General features: G+C 45.2%; 1 protein-coding gene across 2 annotated transcripts in view; it reads left to right on the top strand.

Annotated features, from left to right (window-relative positions):
* Nucleotides 1-12,322: 12,322 nt before the first annotated feature.
* The window catches only part of NCAPG2 (non-SMC condensin II complex subunit G2), a 73,529-nt gene continuing 66,777 nt past the window's right edge, over nucleotides 12,323-19,074 (top strand). The window contains exons 1-3 of one of the 2 annotated variants that reach the window (XM_025380395.1): nucleotides 12,323-12,430; nucleotides 13,299-13,351; nucleotides 15,041-15,157. In XM_025380395.1, coding sequence (XP_025236180.1) covers nucleotides 15,080-15,157 — 78 coding nt within the window. In that variant the 5' untranslated portion in view covers nucleotides 12,323-12,430; nucleotides 13,299-13,351; nucleotides 15,041-15,079. The remainder of the gene's footprint in view (nucleotides 12,431-13,298; nucleotides 13,352-15,040; nucleotides 15,158-19,074) is intronic. The other variant, XM_025380394.1, reaches the window with a different exon arrangement.

Below are 19,074 nucleotides of genomic sequence, written 5' to 3'. Positions count from 1 at the left end.
GTCCAACTCCAGTCTCTACACTGAAAGACAACTGTTGTTGACCATTTCCCTAGTTAAACAAACTAAAGGTACAGCTCTCGGGGCCCCCTGTTCCCTGCAGGCAGCCCCCGTCAGTGGATGGGTGCTCTGCTTCTCTACAACCTTTCTGACAATGCTGACTATTTTTTTTTTTTTTTTTTTTTTTTTGAGACGGAGTCTCGCTCTGCCGCCCAGGCTGGAGTGCAGTGGCCGGATCTCAGCTCACTGCAAGCTCCGCCTCCCGGGTTCACCCCATTCTCCTGCCTCAGCCTCCCGAGTAGCTGGGACTACAGGCGCCCGCCACTGCGCCCGGCTAGTTTTTTGTATTTTTTAGTAGAGACGGGGTTTCACCGTGTTAGCCAGGATGGTCTCGATCTCCTGACCTTGTGATCCGCCCGTCTCGGCCTCCCAAAGTGCTGGGATTACAGGCTTGAGCCACCGCGCCCGGCCAACAATGCTGACTATTAAACAACCCCTTTGGCTCAAGATTCCCTTCCGCTTGTCCATGATTCTCCAAGCTTCTTCAACCCTCAGTTGAAAGGTGAAAGCTTTTTATCTATGATTCTTTTTAACAGATGTGATGGCTATTCACAGGCACGGTCATAATTCACTACAGCCTCAAGCTTCTGGGCTGAAGCTGTCCTCCCACCTCTGCCTCCCAAGTAGCTGGAACTATATATATATCTGTTTTTGTAAATTGTTTAATTCCTTCCATAATGATTTAGAGGGACTATCTTCAAACCAGTACAAATATTTCATAAATAATATCTGGCCGTTTTCTAACCAATTGAGTAATTCGTTGCACAATAAGTCACCTCACAACTTTCAAGAGTAGATTTTAATCTATTAAATTTGAATAGTAAAGATATTACATAATTAGGACACAATTAAAATTTGGTTTAAATATTTCTGTAGGGGAGAGGACGCCACACTTCTACTCAATGAAGACAAACATTTTTACAGTCCAGAGGTCTTTGATTTTATTTTATTTTAACACCTATGATGTCATGAATTCACAGGGAATAGCTTCAGCAGCTCAGGCTCCTTCCCACTGGTTCCCACACCCTGTGCTTCCCTGGGTGGAGCAGGCTGGAGCTTCAGTTGAACCAGGTACCTTTCTCTTAGGCTTCTTTCTTTTTCTGATCATTTTCTTTCACACGTTTCAGGAAGCCATCTCGGCTCGTAGAGCGCTTAATACGCACATAATTCTGTCAGCAGGAATCTCGCCCTTCACTTGTTTACAACACTGCCAGCAGTATGCTGGGGAACCCTGTAGACTCTCCCAGCTTTGCCGCGGTCACACCTGTGGGGCTTCCTTTTCGAACAATATCTATTCCCTTGATGTCTACAGTATCACCTTTCTTATAGATTCGCATATACGTGGCCAAAGGAACGACTCCATGTTTTCTAAAAGGCCTAGAGAACATCTATTGGGAGCCTCTCCCCTTTCCCCTCCTGTTCGTCATTTTGGCGAATTACTGGAAGACAGCGGTTCCGGCCGAAAGGAAGCGTGGCTGAAACTGTAGTTGTTTGTGCATTACCACGTCCATCTCTAGATGAATATTTTAACTTAAAACATAATAGCATAAGCTTCTTGGATCATTTATTATGCAATAATTCTTCCAAAAATTTGCCCAGAGATAGTGCACTGGATGTATCTCATCATAATTCTCTAAATATGTAGATACTAGCATCAGTTGCTAACAAAATATGTTTTGTAAGGCAGAACAGCTATGTAAAGTCTTTTCATTCTTTCTGGTCAAGGGTAGGAAACAGCTCTGGGAAATTGTTATTTTGTTGTTGTTGTTGTTTTGAGACAAGATCTCACTCTATTGCCCAGGTTGGAAAGCAATGGCAGAATTCCAGCTCACTGCAGCCTCAAACTCCTGGGCTCCAGTGATCCTCCCACCTCAGCCTCCCAAGTAGCTGGGACCACAGGTGCACGCCACCATGCCTGGCTAATTTTTTAGTTTTTGTAGAGACAGGTGTTTCACTACGTGTGCAGGCTGGTCTCAAACTCCTGGCCTCAAGCAACGTCCTGTCATGGCCTCCCAAAGTGCTGAAATTACAGGCATGTGCCACTGTGTTGGCTAGGAAGTTTTTGTTCTACACTCATATTCCCTTGCTTTGAGAATGTCAACCTGTGAAGCATCTCACTGACTTTCTCAAAATATAAAATAGAACCAAAACACTGTTTAGTGCTCTCCATTCATTCAGCAACATTTGAAACACGCACCTACTATGTACAAGGCGGTTTGCACGACAGTGCCAGGGGAGCTCTGTCTTCACGGGCCAAATACATTTGTATGTGCATGTGTGCGTGCGTCTGTGCTCATGTGTGTGAGTGGGAGGCTGTGCATCGTGGGTGATCTTTTTATTGTTTTTATAGTTTTGCCTTTTCCAAAATGTCATATAGTTGAAATCACACAGTGTATGGTGTTTTCAGATCGACTTCTTCCACTTAGCAATATGCATTTACAGTTCATGTCTTTTCATAGCTTGATAACTCATTTCTTTTTAGTTCTGAATCGTATTCCATTGTCTGAATGTGCCACAGTTTACTTATCCGCCTCACCTACTAAAGGGCAGCTCATCTGCTTCCAAGTTTGGGCAATGATAAATAAAGCTGCTATAAACATTCCTGTGCAAGTTTTCTGTGTGGCCATAGTTTTCAACTCTTTTGGTTAAATACTAAGAAGCACAATTGTTGGATCATATGGTAAGAGTATATTTTGAGCTGGGCATGGTGGCTGACACCTATAATCCCAGAACTTTGGGAGGCTGAGGTGGGAGGATCACTTGAGCCCAGGAGGTTGAGGCTGCAGTGAGCTATGTTTGTACCACTGCATTCCAGCCTGGGCAACAGACCAAGACCTTGTCTGGAGGAAAAAAAAAAAAAAAAAAAAGAATATATTTCATTAGGTAAGAAACCACCGACTGGGCCAAACGTGGTGGCTCACAACTGTAATCCCAGCTATTTGAGAGGCTGAAGGAATCACTTGAGGCCAGGAGTGAGAAACGCTGGGCAACATATTGATAACCTGTCTCTGCAGAAAATTTAAAAATTAGCCAGGCATGGTGGGGCATGTCTTCATCTACTCAGGAGACTGAGTCAGGAGGATTGCTTGAGCCCAGTGAGGAGGTTGAGGCTGCAGTGAGCTATGACAATATTGAGTGGAGTGCCACTGCACTCCAGCCTTGGTGACAGAGTGACCTTCAAAAAAAAGAAGAAGGAGGAAGAGGAGGAGGAGGAAGAGGAGGAGGAGGAGGAGGAGGAGGAGGAGGAGGAAACTGTTCTCTACAGTGGCTGCACCATTTTGCATTTCCACCAGCAGTGAAGGAGAGTTCCTGTTGCTCCACTTCCTTGCCAGCATTTGGTGGTGTCAGCGTTCTGAACTGGACATCGTAGTTGGTGTGCAGTGGTATAACATCGTTGTTTTTATTTGTTTTCCTGAACACATAATGATGTGGAGCATCTTTTCATATGTGTGTTTGCCATCCGTATCTCTTCTTTGGTGTGGGGCCTGTTGAGATCTTTAACTCATTTTTTATTTTGGTTGTTTGTGTTCTTATTGTTAAGTTTTCAGAGTTTTTTGTATATTTTGGATAACAGTCCTGTATCAGATGTGTCTTTTACAAATATCTTCTCCTGCTCTGTGCCTTGTTTTCTCTTTCTCTTGATATTGTCCTTCACAGAGCAGAAGTTTTAAATTTTAATGAAGTCCAGTGTATAAATGATTTCTTTTATGGATTATGCCTCTGTTGGATCATTGCCACACGCAAGGTCATCTAGGTTTTCTCCTATGTTAGCTTCTAGGAGTTCTATCATTTTGCATTTTACATTTAGGTCTATGATCCATTTTGAGTTAATTTTTGTGAGGGGTAAGATCTGTGTCTAGATTCACTTTTTGCCTGTGGATGTCTAGTTGTTCCAGCACCGTTTGTTGTAAAAACTATCGTTCATCCATCGTACTGTATTGCCTTTGCTCTTTCGTCAAAGTTTAGTCGGTTGTATTTATTTGGGTCTGTTTACGGGCTCTGTTCTGTTGCAGTAATTTATTTATCTTTTCATTTACCAGTACTACACTGCGACTACTATAGCTTTATAGTAATACTTGAAGATGGTAGCATCAATCCTGTCTCTCCATTTAGTTAGTTCTTCTTTGATTTCAGTCATCAGAGTTTTGTCGTTTATTTCCTATAGATTTTTTTTTTTTTGAGACAAGGTCTTGCTCTGTTACCCAGGCTGAAGTGCAATGGCACAAACATAGTTTCATGTAGTCTTAACTTCCTGGGCTCAAGGGATCCTCTTGCCTAAGCCTCTCGAGTAGCTGGGACTACAGTTACACACTGCCATGCCTAATGTTTAAAAAAAAATTTTTTTTTTTGAGATGGAGTCTTGCTCTGTCACCCAGGCTGGAGTGCAGTAGCGTGATCTCAGCTCACTGCAACTTCTGCCTCTCAGGTTCAAGCAATTCTCCTGCCTCAGCCTCTTGACTAGCTGGGACTACAGATATGTGCCACCATCTCTGGATAAGAGGAAGTTTCTTTTTCTTTTTTCTGTTCTTTTGAGATGGAGTCTCACTTTGTTGCCCAGGCTGGAGTGCCATGGCACGATATCGGCTCACTGCAAGCTCACTGCAACCTCCGCTTCCCGGGGTTCAAGCAGTTCTCCTGCCTCAGCCTCCCAAGTAGCTGGGACTACAGGTGCGTGTCACCATGCCCAGCTAATTTTTTGTATTTTTAGTAGAGATGGGGTTTCACCGTGTTAGCCAGGATGGTCTCGATCTCCTGACCTCGTGATCTGCCCACCTTGGCCTCCCAAAGTGCTGGGATTACAGGCATGAGCCACCACACCCAGTAAAAAGAAAGTTTCTTTTATTACTAGTTTACTGAGAATTTTAAAAAATTATTATTATGAATGAATGTCAGTTGCTTTTTTCTGCATCTATTGATATAATCCTGTGATTTTTCTCCATTAGCCTATTGATGTGGTAGATTACATTAATTGATCTTCATATGTTGAGTCAGCCTTGCTTACTTGTTATAAATCCCACTTGGGGCCAGGCATGGTGGCTCACACCTGTAATCCCAACACTTTGGGAGGCCGAGGCGGGTGGATCATGAGGTCAGGAGTTTGAGACCAGCCTGGCCAACATGGTGAAAACCAGTCTCTACTAAAAATGCAAAAATTAGCCGGGCGTGTTGGCTCACGCCTGTAATCCCAGCTACTCAGGAGGCTGAGGTAGGAGAATCACTTGTACCCGGGAGGCAGAGGTTGCGGTGAGCCCAAATTGCACCACTGCACTCCAGCCGGGGCAATAGAGAAAGACTCAAAAAAATATATATATATCACTTGGGCATGGTGTATAATTTTTAATACAAGATTGAATTAGATTTGGTAATGTTTTGTTAAGGATTTTTGCATTTATGTTCATGACAGATATTGGTCTATAGTTTTCTTTTTTTTGTAATGTCTTTGCCTGGTTTTTGTGTTGGGGTAATGCTAGTCTCATAGAATAAGCTAGAAAGTCATCCCTCTGCTTCTACTCTGAAAGAGATTGTAGAGAATTGTACAATTTCTTCCTGAAATATTTGGCAGAATTTGCCAATGAACTCATCTGGCCTGGTGCTTTCTATTTTGGAAGGTTATTAGTTGATTCAATTTCTTTGCTAGATTATAGACTTACTCAGATTGTCTGTTTATTTTGCAGTTTTGGAAGATTATATCTTTCAATAGATTGGTCTGTTTTATCTAAGTTATCAAATTTGTAACCATAACATTGTTCCTGGTTTTCCTTTTAATGTCCATGGGATCTGTAGTGATGTTCCCTCTTTGATTTCTGATATTAGTAATTTGTGTCTCCTTTCTTTTATTCTTAGTTGGCCTTGCTAGAGGCTACAGTTTTTTTTTGTTTGTTTTTTTTTTTGAGACAGAGTCTCACTCTGTCACCCAGACTGGAGTGCAATGGCGTGATCTCAGCTCACTGCAACCTCTGCCACCTGGGTCCAAGCGTTTCTTCTGCCTCACCCTCCTGAGTAGCTGGGATTACAGGCACGCACCACCACGCCCAGCTAATTTTTTTGTATTTTTCATAGAGACAGGGTTTTACCATGTTGGCCTGGCTGGTCTCAAACTCTTGACCTCAAATGATCCACCCATCTCGGCCCCCCAAAGTCCTGGGACTACAGGCATGAGCCACCTCACACGGCCTATAAATTTTTTTTAAATTGAGCTAATTGTGTTACTCATCTTTTCCTTAGCTTTACTAATCTTTTGTAGCTTCATAGTTCAGTTTCTGATTGCAATATGTTAAAAGGTGCTGTGATGATTGAGAATTCATCTATTTCTCCTTGTGAGTTTTTCATTTTTTATTTCATATTTTTAAGGTTTGGTTGTAAAGGGCATGATTAAAGATTCATGATTAATTTATCTTCCTGATGGATTTTTTTCATTTATTACCTATTATCCCTTCATTATTTTCTATAGATAGTTTTGCCTAGGATTCTATATTGTTTAATATTAATATTGCCATACCAGCATTCCATTAATTAGTACTTAAATGGTATTTTTTCACACCTTTATTTTCAACCTTTCTGTGCAGCTTTGTTTTAATTATATCTTGAATAAGATACACATAGCTGGAATTTATGTTATCTGATTTAATCTCTTTTTAAAATTAAGAATTTCATATTTTTACATTAGTTATGATTAGTGGCATATTTACACTTATTTCTATGATCTTACTTGATGTTTTATTTTTACCTTTTCTTTTGCTTCTTTGCTCTTCTTTCCTACCTTTGGGTTGATAGCGTTTGATATATTTTTTTCCTTTGCTGTTTGGAAGCTTCAGGTTATATTATTTGATTGGTTGAAGTCTTTCAATATCTGTCCTTCTAAACACAAAGGACTGTAGACACTACAACTCAGTGTGTGTTCTTCCGGAGTTTTAGTTCCAATCTTTTTCAAGGCAAAATGTCATCATCACTTTATAGTTATTGTTAATAATATCTCAGGGTGCAAATCAGCGATTTCTGTGCTTGTTTTTATTTCCTGGATTCCATACCCTTCCTTGAGTTGACTTTTCTTCTTTAATAATTCTTTACAGAGAGTCTCTGGGTACTGATTCCCTTGGTCTTTTAAGGACTGAAAATGTCTTTATTTGCCCTTTTCCTTGAATAACTAGTTGGCTGGTTATAAAATTCTGAGTTGGCAGTTACTTTTCTCCAGCACTTGCCTTCTGGTATTTACTGTTGATGATTGTTGTTTGTAATAATCTTCACACTCAATAATTATTAAATCATTCACACCTCTTTAAGCAATCTGTCTTTTCTGTCTGAAAGGTTTTAGGCTTTTAAAAATAGCTTAATGTTCTACAATTCCATTGTAACTTACATAGATATGGATTTATCTTAATTAATTCTTATCATTGCTTAGTGTATACTATCAATCTTTTTTTTTTTTCTTTTTTTTTTGAGATGGAATCTCACTCTGTCACCAGGCTGGGGTGCAGTGGCACGATCTCACTGCAACCTCTGTCTCCTGGGTTCAAGCGATTCCCCTGCCTTAGCCTCCCAAGTAACTGGGACTACAAGCGCGTGCCACCACACCTGACTAACCTTTTTTTGTATTTTAGTAGAGACGGGGTTTCACCATGTTGGCCAGGATGGTCTCGATCTCCTGACCTTGTGATCCGCCCACCTTGGCCTCCCAAAGTGCTTGGGATTACAGGCATGAGCCACTGCACCCAGTCTTTTTTTTTTTTTTTTTTTTTTTTTGAGACGGAGTCTTGCTCTGTCGCCCAGGCTGGAGTGCAGTGGCCGGATCTCAGCTCACTGCAAGCTCCGCCTCCCAGGTTCACGCCATTCTCCTGCCTCAGCCTCCCGAGTAGCTGGGACTACAGGCGCCCGCCACCTCGCCCAGCTAGTTTTTTGTATTTTTTAGTGGAGACGGGGTTTCACCGTGTTAGCCAGGATGGTCTCGATCTCCTGACCTCGTGATCCACCCATCTCGGCCTCCCAAAGTGCTGGGATTACAGGCTTGAGCCACCACGCCCGGCCTCCATCTCTACTTAAAATACAAAAATTAGCTGGGCGCGGTGGCTTACGCCTGTAATCCCAGCACTTTGTGAGGCCGAGGCAGATGGATCACAAGTTCAGGAGATTGAGACCATCCTGGCTAACACGGTGAAACCCCGTCTCTACTAAAAATACAAAAAAATTAGCCGGGTGTGGTGGTGGGCACCTGTAGTCCCAGCTACTCGGGAGGCTGAGGCAGGAGAATGCCGTGAACCCAGGAGGCGGAGCTTGCAGTGAGCCGAGATCGCACCACTGCACTCCAGCCTGGGCCACAGAGTGAGACTCCGTCTCAAAAAAAAAAAATAAATAAAATAAAAAGATAATTATATTTTTATCAAAGATATTTTAGCCAAGTTTTATATACTTTGAAACTTAGTTTGATATTGCCTTGCCATGTGGTCCAACTTTAATTCTACAAACCTTTTCTCATTAACCACATTGTAAGGTTTTAAGAACACAGATTTTAAGAACTCATGCCTCATTCCTTCATTTATTCAGAAAATATTTTCTTCAAGCATCTAAAATGTGCCAGGTCTTACGCCACAGATATAGGACTAAGGATGACGCAGTGCTTGACATGGAGGAGCTAATGAGGCCTGTGGTAGAGGGCTAAGAGATTGCATTACAATGAGGGTTATGGGGTTCAGGAAATAAACCCCTATAAGGCAAAGCTTGAGCTGAGTTCTAGAGGAGAGTGGTTTATTTGCTGGGGAAGGGCACATTCCCCGTGAGTGGTGATGGCAGCGGGAGACAGACAGGTTCCTAGGTGGGAAGGGGCAGGTCCCTGGTGAAACCCCACTTTCAAGCCAGGGACAGCCTGAAGCTCCTGGGCCAGGATGCCAGTTCTGGGTGAAGTCAGAGATCCAGAGAGAGAACCTACTTGATGCCTTTCAGCCAATCAAGTGGTGCTTTTTCCAGGCCTGCCCGTGGACCAATCAGCACACACTTCCTCCTGTCTATGGACCAATCAACATGTACTTCCTCCATTCTGAGCCCATACCTGCCTGTGGATAGGAGCTACCCACTTCCAGTCTCCTCTCTACTGAGAGCTGTTTGGTCAGCTGTTCTCTGCCTTGCTCACCCTCCAGTTGTCTGCCTAACCTCATTCTTCCTGGACATGGGACAAGAACTTGGAACCTACTGAATGGGGAGAGCAAAAGGAGCTGTCATACTTTCCTGGCCAGCTTGCCAAGTTGCAGGTGGGAGCCAAAGTGGCTGTAACAGGTTCCTGGCTAGCTTGCTGATCTGAGGTGGTGACATGCTCCCGGACTGAGGGAGTGAAGAGTGGTGACCCTTCTAGAGGCCCAGGCCTTGGGTTTCCCCAAGCCAGAGCTACAATGCTATAGCCCTCCCACCCTCTGCTGGCACCCAATGGCCACCCCATGCCATGGGAAGCAGCGGTGGGGCCGGGTCAGCCAAGGAGTCGTGGACCAGTGTGGGGCAGCAGGACCAAAAGAGCTGTAACACAAATGAGCTGAAACACGCCCCCTGGGAAACACGACCCCCGACTCGCCACGCTGTGGGTGATAAGAAGGACAGAAGAGCTGTGGCCCTTCTGGGAGCCCAGACCTTGGGGCTCCCCGAGCCAGGGCTGTGACACACTGTAACCCCTCTTTGGGTCTCTGTGGTTCCTGACATCTCTGAGCTTTCGGGTGGTTCAATTAAACTTCTTTCCTTTATAAATTACCCAGCCTCAAGTATTTCTTTTTTCTTTTTCTTTCTTTCTTTCTTTTTTTTTTCTGAGATGAGTTTTGCTCTTGTTGCCCAGGCTGGAGTGTAGTGGCATGATCTCGGCTCACTGCAACCTCTGTCTCCTGGATTCAAGCGATTCTCCTGTCTCAGCCTCCCAAGTAGCTGGGATTACAGGCGAGTGCCACCATGCCTGGGTAATTTTTGTATTTTTAGTAGAGACAGGGTTTCACCATGTTGGTCAGGCTGGTCTCGAATTCCAGACCTCAGGTGATCCGCCCACCGTGGCCTCCCAAAGTGTTGGGATTATAGGTGTAAGCCCCACCACGTTCTCCTTGTCCAGATGCTGGTGCCTGCAGTGGAAGCCACTTGTGGTACTTGTGGTCCAGCCACAGCCTCACATGGAGCCGGCAGCTGTGCAGGCACCTGGAGCTGCCTGCCCCACCACAGCAGCTGCATAGCTGGTTATGCGCAGTGGTTGGACCTCATGCTCGCTTGCTCACATACCCTTGCTGCTCTGCACCTGGCTCACCCTTGGCAGGCGTGGGATCTGGGTCGGTAGTGCAAGCCGAGCACAACCTGCTGGGCCGAGTGGGCTCGAGCAAAACTCTAGCAGAGGCGCCGCTGGCCACGGAGGTTTCTAGCTGGTGAAGCGATACTGAAAGAATCCTATGACATTAGCGGCTACATGGGCAGGTGCACTGGGGGCACAGTCAGTGCTCCTGCTGCCCTGCTCCCACGTGCCTCTGAGCACTGCACTACACAGACATTTAGGCCTCATAATAACTCCCTAGAGGAGGCTCAGTACTTAAGTAGGTCCCATCTGATAGATGAGGAAACTAAGGCTTAGTCATCCATGGCCTGTCGAAGGTCACCAGCTAGTGAGCACAGAACCAGGTTAGCCCAAGTGGTACAGCTTCAGAGCTCACATGTATAACTTATTACGTTATTCCTATTCAGGAAGCAGAACCACCAGGAACAGATGGCTGATTGGAGGAGGGACCAGCATAAGGAAAGGGGCAGGATTCAGGGTTGGGAGAGGAAATTGATTTCCGTTTTGGATGCATGTCAGCACCCGCATGGGAATAGGCAGTGAGTTGTTGAAAATTCTGGAGTTCAGAAATAACCGTGTCTTGCAAATCCAGATGCAGAGGTCACTGCTCAAAGGTGGCAGTTTGCACCTTGGATATGAAGGAAATTGCTAAGAAGAAAGCAGTGAGAAGAAGATGGGGGCACCAAAATTCAAGAAACGGCAGGGAAGGAGATGTCTGTGTATGGAGGGAAGAGGTCAGAGGTGGCTGGAGCTCCAGGATGAAATAGGCGATGTTAGATATCGGCCACCTGTTGACAAGGGTCCGAGACTCGGCATGCTCTGAGTGGGTCTTCTCCCTCCCCTCTGCAGCCTGCCTTGCTTCACTGTTGCAAGCTTCCCAGTAAACCACTCTTCTCCCTGCTATAATTTTATATTGCTTGTTGAAACGATATTCCAACAAGTAATATAAATATTTTTGATACACTAGGCTAAATAAAACATATTTAAAAATTAATGTCACCTATTTATTTTTATTTTTCTAATGTGGTCACTAGAAACTTACAATTGCACTGTGGCTCCCATGATGTTCCTACTGGGTGGTGCTGTGCTCTCACAGTGCAACGACTTCAATCTCGCCGAGACCTCTGGTTTGAGTTCAGCCAGGAAAACAGATACCACTCTAGACATCTCAAGCATGAAAGAACATAGCACCAGGGAAGGCCAAATCCTCACGAGGGGATGCAGAGCTCGGTGGTAAAGAGCACCATTTTCTAAGAATTTGCTTTCAACAAAAATTGGGAACGCCCAATGAAGTTATTCGCTGACACAAATTAAGAGATTGATAGATCAGTATGTGCCTTTGGCATTTAAGTCCAAAGAATTGAATGACATTGCTGCTCCTCCTTCACACGGGTGCCTTCGAGGGTCCCCGCTAAGGCCTCTCCCTCTCCACCCTATGGGCAGCCTACCTGCCGGGGGTGGGGGGGTGGGAGTTCTGCGGGGGAAGCACCTGCCCAGGGCGCACCTACTGGGTGCAGGCTGCGAACCACCCGGACAGGTGCCCCCTTGGCAGGGAGGGCGGTCACGGAAGCCGGCCAGGCCGGGGTGGGGTCCTCCCGGGGATCCAGACACGGCCCTGTGGCCTCTCCCCGCTCCAAACCTTTCCTTCCTCTCCCCGTCTCTGCCTTCCTCTCCTTCCTCCTTCCCTCAACACCGCCCGCTCCCAGCGCCCCGCCCTCTCCTGGACCGCGCACTCCCTCCGCGGACGCCCCAGGACGCGCACGAGCTCGCAGTGGACGTCCGCGCGCGCACAGTGCACGGGTTCCCCAGCTGTGGCGCCGCGCGTGCGCGTTCCGTGGTGCCCGGTAGGGCACTGGGCTAAGCGCCCAAGAGGCGGGGCATAGACCGGAGGAAGACCGGCGGGCATGTGGGCGGGGCATGATCCGGAGGCGGGGCGGAGCGGGCGTGTGGGTGGGGCCCGAGGATCGCGGCGCCCCAGCTCTCGCGAGAGCGGCGCTGGGTGACGACCGGGAGGGCGGGGCCCGTCTGGGGCGCCGGCGGGTGCGTTTGAATCTGGTCCGAGCGCGGGAAACGGCGGGTCCCCGAGCCCAGGTGAGAGCTGCGGTGCGGAGCCGGGATTGGGTTCAGAGCAGGGGCTGGGAGGTAGCAGGGATCGGGCGGAAGCCCCTCCTCGGCTGGTCGGGGTCCCGGCCTCCACTTCCCTAAGTGGGCTGCCGACCAGCGCGCGGGCAGTGCTGCGTCTGACGGGACCGGACGGAACAGGCGACCCCGGGCCATCCCCCCTTCCCAGCTCGGCGACGCCCGTGCTTCCTGTCCGTGTCGGAGGAAAATCCCAGCCCCGGGCGCGGGCACTGCCCTCAGAGAGCGACCCCCCAGCCCTGAGCATGGGCACTGCCCTCAGAGAGAGTCCCCTCAGTCCTGGGTGTCGGTACTGCCCTCAGAGAGAGTCCCCTCCGTCCTGGGCATGGGCACTGCCCTCAGAGAGCGACTCCCTCAGTCCTGGGCATGGGCACTGCCCTCAGAGAGCCACCCCCTCAGTCCTGGGCATGGGCAGTGCCCTCAGAGTGTCCCCTCAGTCCTGGGCCTGGGCACTGCCCTCAGAGAGCGACTCCCTCAGTCCTGGGCATGGGCACTGCCCTCAGAGAGCCACCCCCTCAGTCCTGGGCATGGGCAGTGCCCTCAGCGACCCCCTCAGTCCTGGGCATGGGCACTGCCCTCAGAGAGTGTCCCCTTAGAGAGAGTCCCCCTGAGCCCTGGATGTAGGCACTTCCCTCAGAGAGTATCTCCCCAGCCGTGGACACGGGCATTGTCCTCAGAGGCATCAGTCTCCTGAACTCTTGTTGCTGGTTTGGTGCCTCTTGTTGTGTCCATGAGGAAGGAGTTTGGGGATGGAGTGGAAAGTCACGGGTGGTGACAAGGTTACAGGGATTTCTTCTTTTTAATGCTCATCTTGATTCAGTACCGGACCTCCTGTGCGAAGAGTAGCCTGCTCTTTGGACTGATAACTGGGTGGTGAGATGACTCCTTACCTTGAAAGTAGCATTCTGGCTGCAGGGCTGAGATCTGATGCACATATACTACAAGAAACATGGAATATTGCCACTTTGGGAGATAGACTGAAAAATTAACCATTAAAAAATTACAGTCACTAATATAAGAGGGAAAATGGGAAGTATAGGAATAAGTTTGGTAGTCTGGAGGAAGTATATTACTGTAGGTTGGACTAAAATGCCAAAGAGGTACACTTGAAAATAGAGCAAACAAGAAAAGTGACCAGAACTATGAAAAAGTGGAGAGTTCACAGACTTGCCAGGTGAAGATGTATGATTCCATGTGTTTGCTGCACCTTATTGGATTATTTTTCTAAAATCATGAATTTGTCCTGGCCACTATTCGTTATGCTTGTTGCTGGCCACTCTCCCTTCCCTCCCCATTTTCTTTGTCAGTAAAAAGTGTGCCAGTCATGCTTCATTTAAAGAGGGAGAAATGTTGTCGTTAGGCAAGTTCATCATTGAATGAACATCACAGAGTGGACTTGCCTACACCTAGAGGGTGTAGCCTACTGCTGCTAGAGTGTTACTGTACTGTAGGCAACTGTAACAATGGTAAGTATTTGCATCGCTAAACATATCTAAGTATAGAAAAGGCACAGTAAAAATATGGCATTATAATCTTATGGGACCACGGTCATATATGTGGTCTGTTGTTGACTGAAATGTTATGTGGTCCATGACTGTGGTTCATAGTTCAGCCATTTGAGTTGAGGAATGAGATGACCAGACTTCACTGTTAACTTATTTGGGGAGTCATTAAACTGAGGTTATTTTCTGCTTTGTTTGATTTAGACATTAAAATCTAGTATTATATGTTTAAGATGACTCTCTATCCCCATAATTATTGGCAGTAATTTTCCATATTGCTCTATTTATAATGGTGCAGGTGGTTTTCATTTATTTTTAAAGTCAGGGGGCTCCTACTGCAAATATGTTCCATCATTTGCTATTACCTCATCTTTAGGTTGATGTCTTTTTAGTAGGGCACCAATAGCACCAGGTGTTGTGAATGTGAAATAGAATTTCCTGGAAAAACACAGACAGGATAGAAGGTATACAAAGTCCCCTGAGCTCTCATTATCCCGAAGGGGTGGGAGGAGAGTGCTGTGGTTACGCATTTCTAAAGGATAGTCTAACAAGATCCCAGGTGACCCCCGCCCCCCTCCCCGGGGCCACTGTTCTCCATCTCACTTTGAATAACAAGATGACACTAACAGTGGGATTTTTTTTTTGATGGAGGAATGGCCTTTAGAAAGGGAGCATCTTCAGAATCTGCAGCTGGGATCAGATTGTTCTTTTGTTGAACCAACTCGATCTGCCGAGCCAGCATCTTGCTAAGGTACTAAAAAGGGAGAGATGGTGGTGAGCTTCCTAAGGCTATTTGGATTTCTCCCTCCTTAGTTGGTAATTTTATTAACAGTTGTTGATAAAATATCATTAATATCATGTTATTAACATCCCTAGTAAAGGAAATAAGTAAATTGTTTTTCAGATATTATAACTTGTTTTATGTTAGAATATTTTTATAAACTGTCTGCCATACGTGGTTCAGGGATTTTCTTGCAGTTCTTGGATGTTAATATCAAATTAAATCTTATAGGAAAATATATATTTGCCAGTGTTTCAGTATGATTGTGTTTTCCACTAGGGTTACAAAATAAATGCCATTTGAACAGTTCCATCTGTCATGGAAAAACGTGAGACATTTGTACAAGCCGTATCTAAGGAGCTGGTTGGAGAGTTTTTGCAATTTGTTCAACTTGATGTAAGTTTCAAGTTTTAGTTTTGTTGTGATTTTTGACTGTGAATAAGAAATATGTTCTAAAATCATTATGTCCCCAAACGAAACATAGTTATCTCAGTGAATCCTTAGTGACCAATGTTTATTTGAAAGAAGAAAACAAAACCCTTTATACACAAATCTACCTGCTGGTGGGCTAAGCTAAGATGTAAAAGATAAACAGAAGTTAACCAATCAAAGAGGGATGTTGGGGGAAAGGACCCATCTAACCAAGAAGGTCACTCTAAAGACTAGAGAAGGTTTGTTGTGTTTGAACTTGAAGTTCAGCAGGAAGGCAGAAGATGAGACTGGGGGCTAGGCTAGGTGGGTCTTTACTATTTTAAGGAATTCAGACTTTATCTTGAGAATGGTAGGTGCTTGAAGCAGGGAGTGAGCTGTAGGCAAGGGAGGAAGAGAACAAAAGAGAAGGAGAGAGAACTAGTGGACAAAATAGAGGTAAGGATAAAAATATGGTTTGCTTTTTGGAAATATTCCTCTGGCTACAAGTAAGAAATATGTCAAAGGGACATATTTAAGGCTAAGGTAGTGCCCTTCATAATGATGGTTGAATTAGGAACTGGAAATGGGAAGCTGCTTGGTAGTGGAGTGATGGCACTATTGGACTGATTGGATATGGGTATGGTGGGGAAGGGCCCAGACATCTGACTGTGTAGTACCATTCAGCAAGCTCATGAACATGGGAAGAGGGCAGGTTCAAGGGAGAAGGTGGTTCCATTTTGGAGGTGCCAGATGACTGCTGGTGCACCAGCAGATGGCCAGTAGTCAGACATGCACATCTGGATACCAGGGGAAAGGGCTGGGCTAGCGACAAGTTGGGCATGGAAGCCTAAGTTGTGGGAATGCCTGGAGTTATCTCTGTAGTGTTTCAGAGAAAAGGGCCTAGGACACATCTCTGAGGAAGCCAGCATTGGAGGCACTGACTCTGAAATATGAAAGTATCTTTGGGGCAGGAGACCCTTAGCACACTTGTCTCACTTGTTCTTATGTGGTGAAAATCAAATTAGTGACAACAAAGAATTAGGAATCTAATAATGAATTTGTTACTAGCAACATTTAAGAAATCGGTTTTCTTTATAAGAGAAATGAGCTTAAAACATGTTTTTGTATTATAAAATGATATCCTGTAAACTTAAAAATGATCACAAACAGGCATCTCATCACCATAGAAGTGTTTATAAGAGCAAGTTAGTTAGATAATATATCAGTGTCTGCTTTAGCAGTAGCAGTGTATATGGGTTGTATTGGAAATGCAATACCTACATATTTTAAAGTCTAAAAGATTGTTGTTGCAAAGTGCATACCATAATGTTAACAAAATCACAGCCAACTAAATTGAAAATCAAAGGTAAAAATAGCAACTAAAAATCACACTGGTGGCCACAATGACAGGTACCCTGCTGGGGTGCATTGTTTCCAGCCACCCGTTGTGTGCCAACCAGCCTTTGCAGTGTTGCTGGGCAGCCAGCAGACATCTCAGGAGAATACTGAATTAGTCCTTATACTAATGAGGCATTAACTCTAGTTTATCAATAATAAGCTTTATTAACACTTAACAATTCAGTTTAGTACCTAGTCACCATGTAGCTCTTAAATGTAAAAATGAAAATTTGTAGGATTGTGCATCACGTGGTTTCATCAAGTTGAATGACATAAATGCCATTTTATATAATAATGATGGTTTCCCATAGTTCAATTTGATAAGAACTTAAATCAGTTTGAGGCCTATCAGGTAGATCTTTCCAAGCACAATTAGTTCTGCTATAATCCCACACGTGCGTTGCCAACAGTCACTGCACTCTGCAGAATTGGTTAAAAAATAAAGTAAAATAAAAAACCCAGAGAGATTATGGGGAGAATGGAGTTAGGGGGACAACACTAAAAAATTTTGCCAGTGACATGTCAAAAACAGGAACCTAATAAAACACTAGCATAATTTTATATGTTAAATCACTAAGAAATGCATAAATACTATAGTAAGCATGGCATTTTACCTTGAAAAATATTTAAATTCTATAGTTGGAAGTGGGTGCCTGTGCTCACAGGGTACACCTGCCGCTCTGTGTGTAACAGGAAGAAAATGAGGTAGAACAGAGGAGAAAAAGGCAAGCTAGGCAGAGGGGAATAGGGAGCATTAGAGAGCACAGTGGCCCTGGGGAGGGCACAGTGAAGTGGGGTTGGGGCCTTTGGGTCAGAGCAGGTGAGGGGCACAGTGTGTGGCCCAGGGGTGAATGGACTGAGCTGCTAGGTGTCTGAGACGTGTTTCGTGGGATCCTGCTGGCTCCAGTCAGTGGCTGCAGTTTTCTGCATTCACCTGGTATTTCTTGCCTATGAAATCCCACATAAGAAAATGAGAAATTTGGCCGGGCGCGGTGGCTCAAGCCTGTAATCCCAGCACTTTGGGAGGCCGAGACGGGCGGATCACGAGGTCAGGAGATCGAGACCATCCTGGCTAACACTGTGAAACCCCGTCTCTACTAAAAATACAAAAAAATAAGCCGGGCGAGCTGGCGGGTGTCTGTAGTCCCAGCTACTCGGGAGGCTGAGGCAGGAGAATTGTGCGAACCCGGGAGGCGGAGCTTGCAGTGAGCGGAGATCTGGCCACTGCACTCCAGCCTGGGCGACAGAGCGAGACTCCGTCTCAAAAAAAAAAAAAAAAAAAAAAAAAAGAAAATGAGAAATTTGCCTTTGGTCAAATTGTTCCTTGATGTATTGACAATGTTGGAGCAAATTTTCATTTTCAAACAAGTGTTCTAGAGCAGAGCTGATGACACCGTATGCCCTTGTCCTTCTTGCAGAATCAATGATGGGGAGGAGGACAGAGCACTGAGAATTCCATCATTTAACAAACATGTCCTAAGTGCCTTCTGTACGCCAGACACTGCACTGAGAGTTGGGGTTATAATAAGCATAAAGCAAAGTTTCTGCACAAATGGGGGTTTATGTCCTAGTGGAGGAAGAAAAACAAGACACATATGTAAATAATAAAGCAGGTGGAGGCTGAACACAGTGACTCACCTCTGTAATTCCAGAGCTTTGGGAGGCTGAGGCAGGAGGATCGTTTGAGGCCAGGATAACACCAGCCTGGGATGTAACATAGTGAGACCCCATCTCTACAGTAATGTTAAAAAATTGGCCAAGTGTAGTGGCTTGTGCCTGTGGTCCCAACTACTCAGGAGGCTGAGGCAGTAGAATTACTTGAGCCCAGGAGTTTGAGGCTATGATTGTGCAACTGTAGTCCAGCCTGGGTGACAAAGTGAGACCCTGTCTCAAACAAACAAACAAACAAACAAACGAAAAAACTACTACTACTGATAAAGCAGGTGGAAGTGGAAGTTGGGAATGATGGAGTGACTAAAGAAACCCTCAGAGGAGGTGATATTTTAACAGAGTTGGTACAGTCACATGACTCTTGATGAAGATAGGTTCTGAGAAATGCATCATTAGGTAATTTCATTGTTGTGTGAACATCCTAAAGTGTGCTTACATACACCCAAATGGAGCAGCGCAGTACACACGTGGGCTAGATGGTACAGTCTACTGTCCTAGGCTACAAACCTGTATGGCATGTTACTGTACTGAATACTGTAGGTACAGTGTTGTAACACAATGGTAAGTGTGTATCTCAACATTGAAAAAGTACAGTAAAAATACAGTATAAAACATAAAAAATGGTACACCTGAATAGGGCACTTACTGTAGCTGGAGCTTGCACAACTGGAAGTTGTTCTGGGTGAATAACTGAGTGGTGAGTAAATGTGAAGGTCTAATATGTCATTGTACACTACCGTAAACTATAAACACATTACACTTGGGCTACAGTAAATTTATAAAAACATTTTTCTTCAATAATAAATTAACCTTAGCTTACTGTAACTGTTTTA

This window comes from Theropithecus gelada, chromosome 3 (assembly GCF_003255815.1).
Source record: "Theropithecus gelada isolate Dixy chromosome 3, Tgel_1.0, whole genome shotgun sequence".
NCBI classification, from domain to species: Eukaryota; Metazoa; Chordata; class Mammalia; order Primates; family Cercopithecidae; genus Theropithecus; species Theropithecus gelada.
Note: the sequence above shows the minus strand (reverse complement) of the source record. Positions and strands in the feature narration are given on the sequence as shown.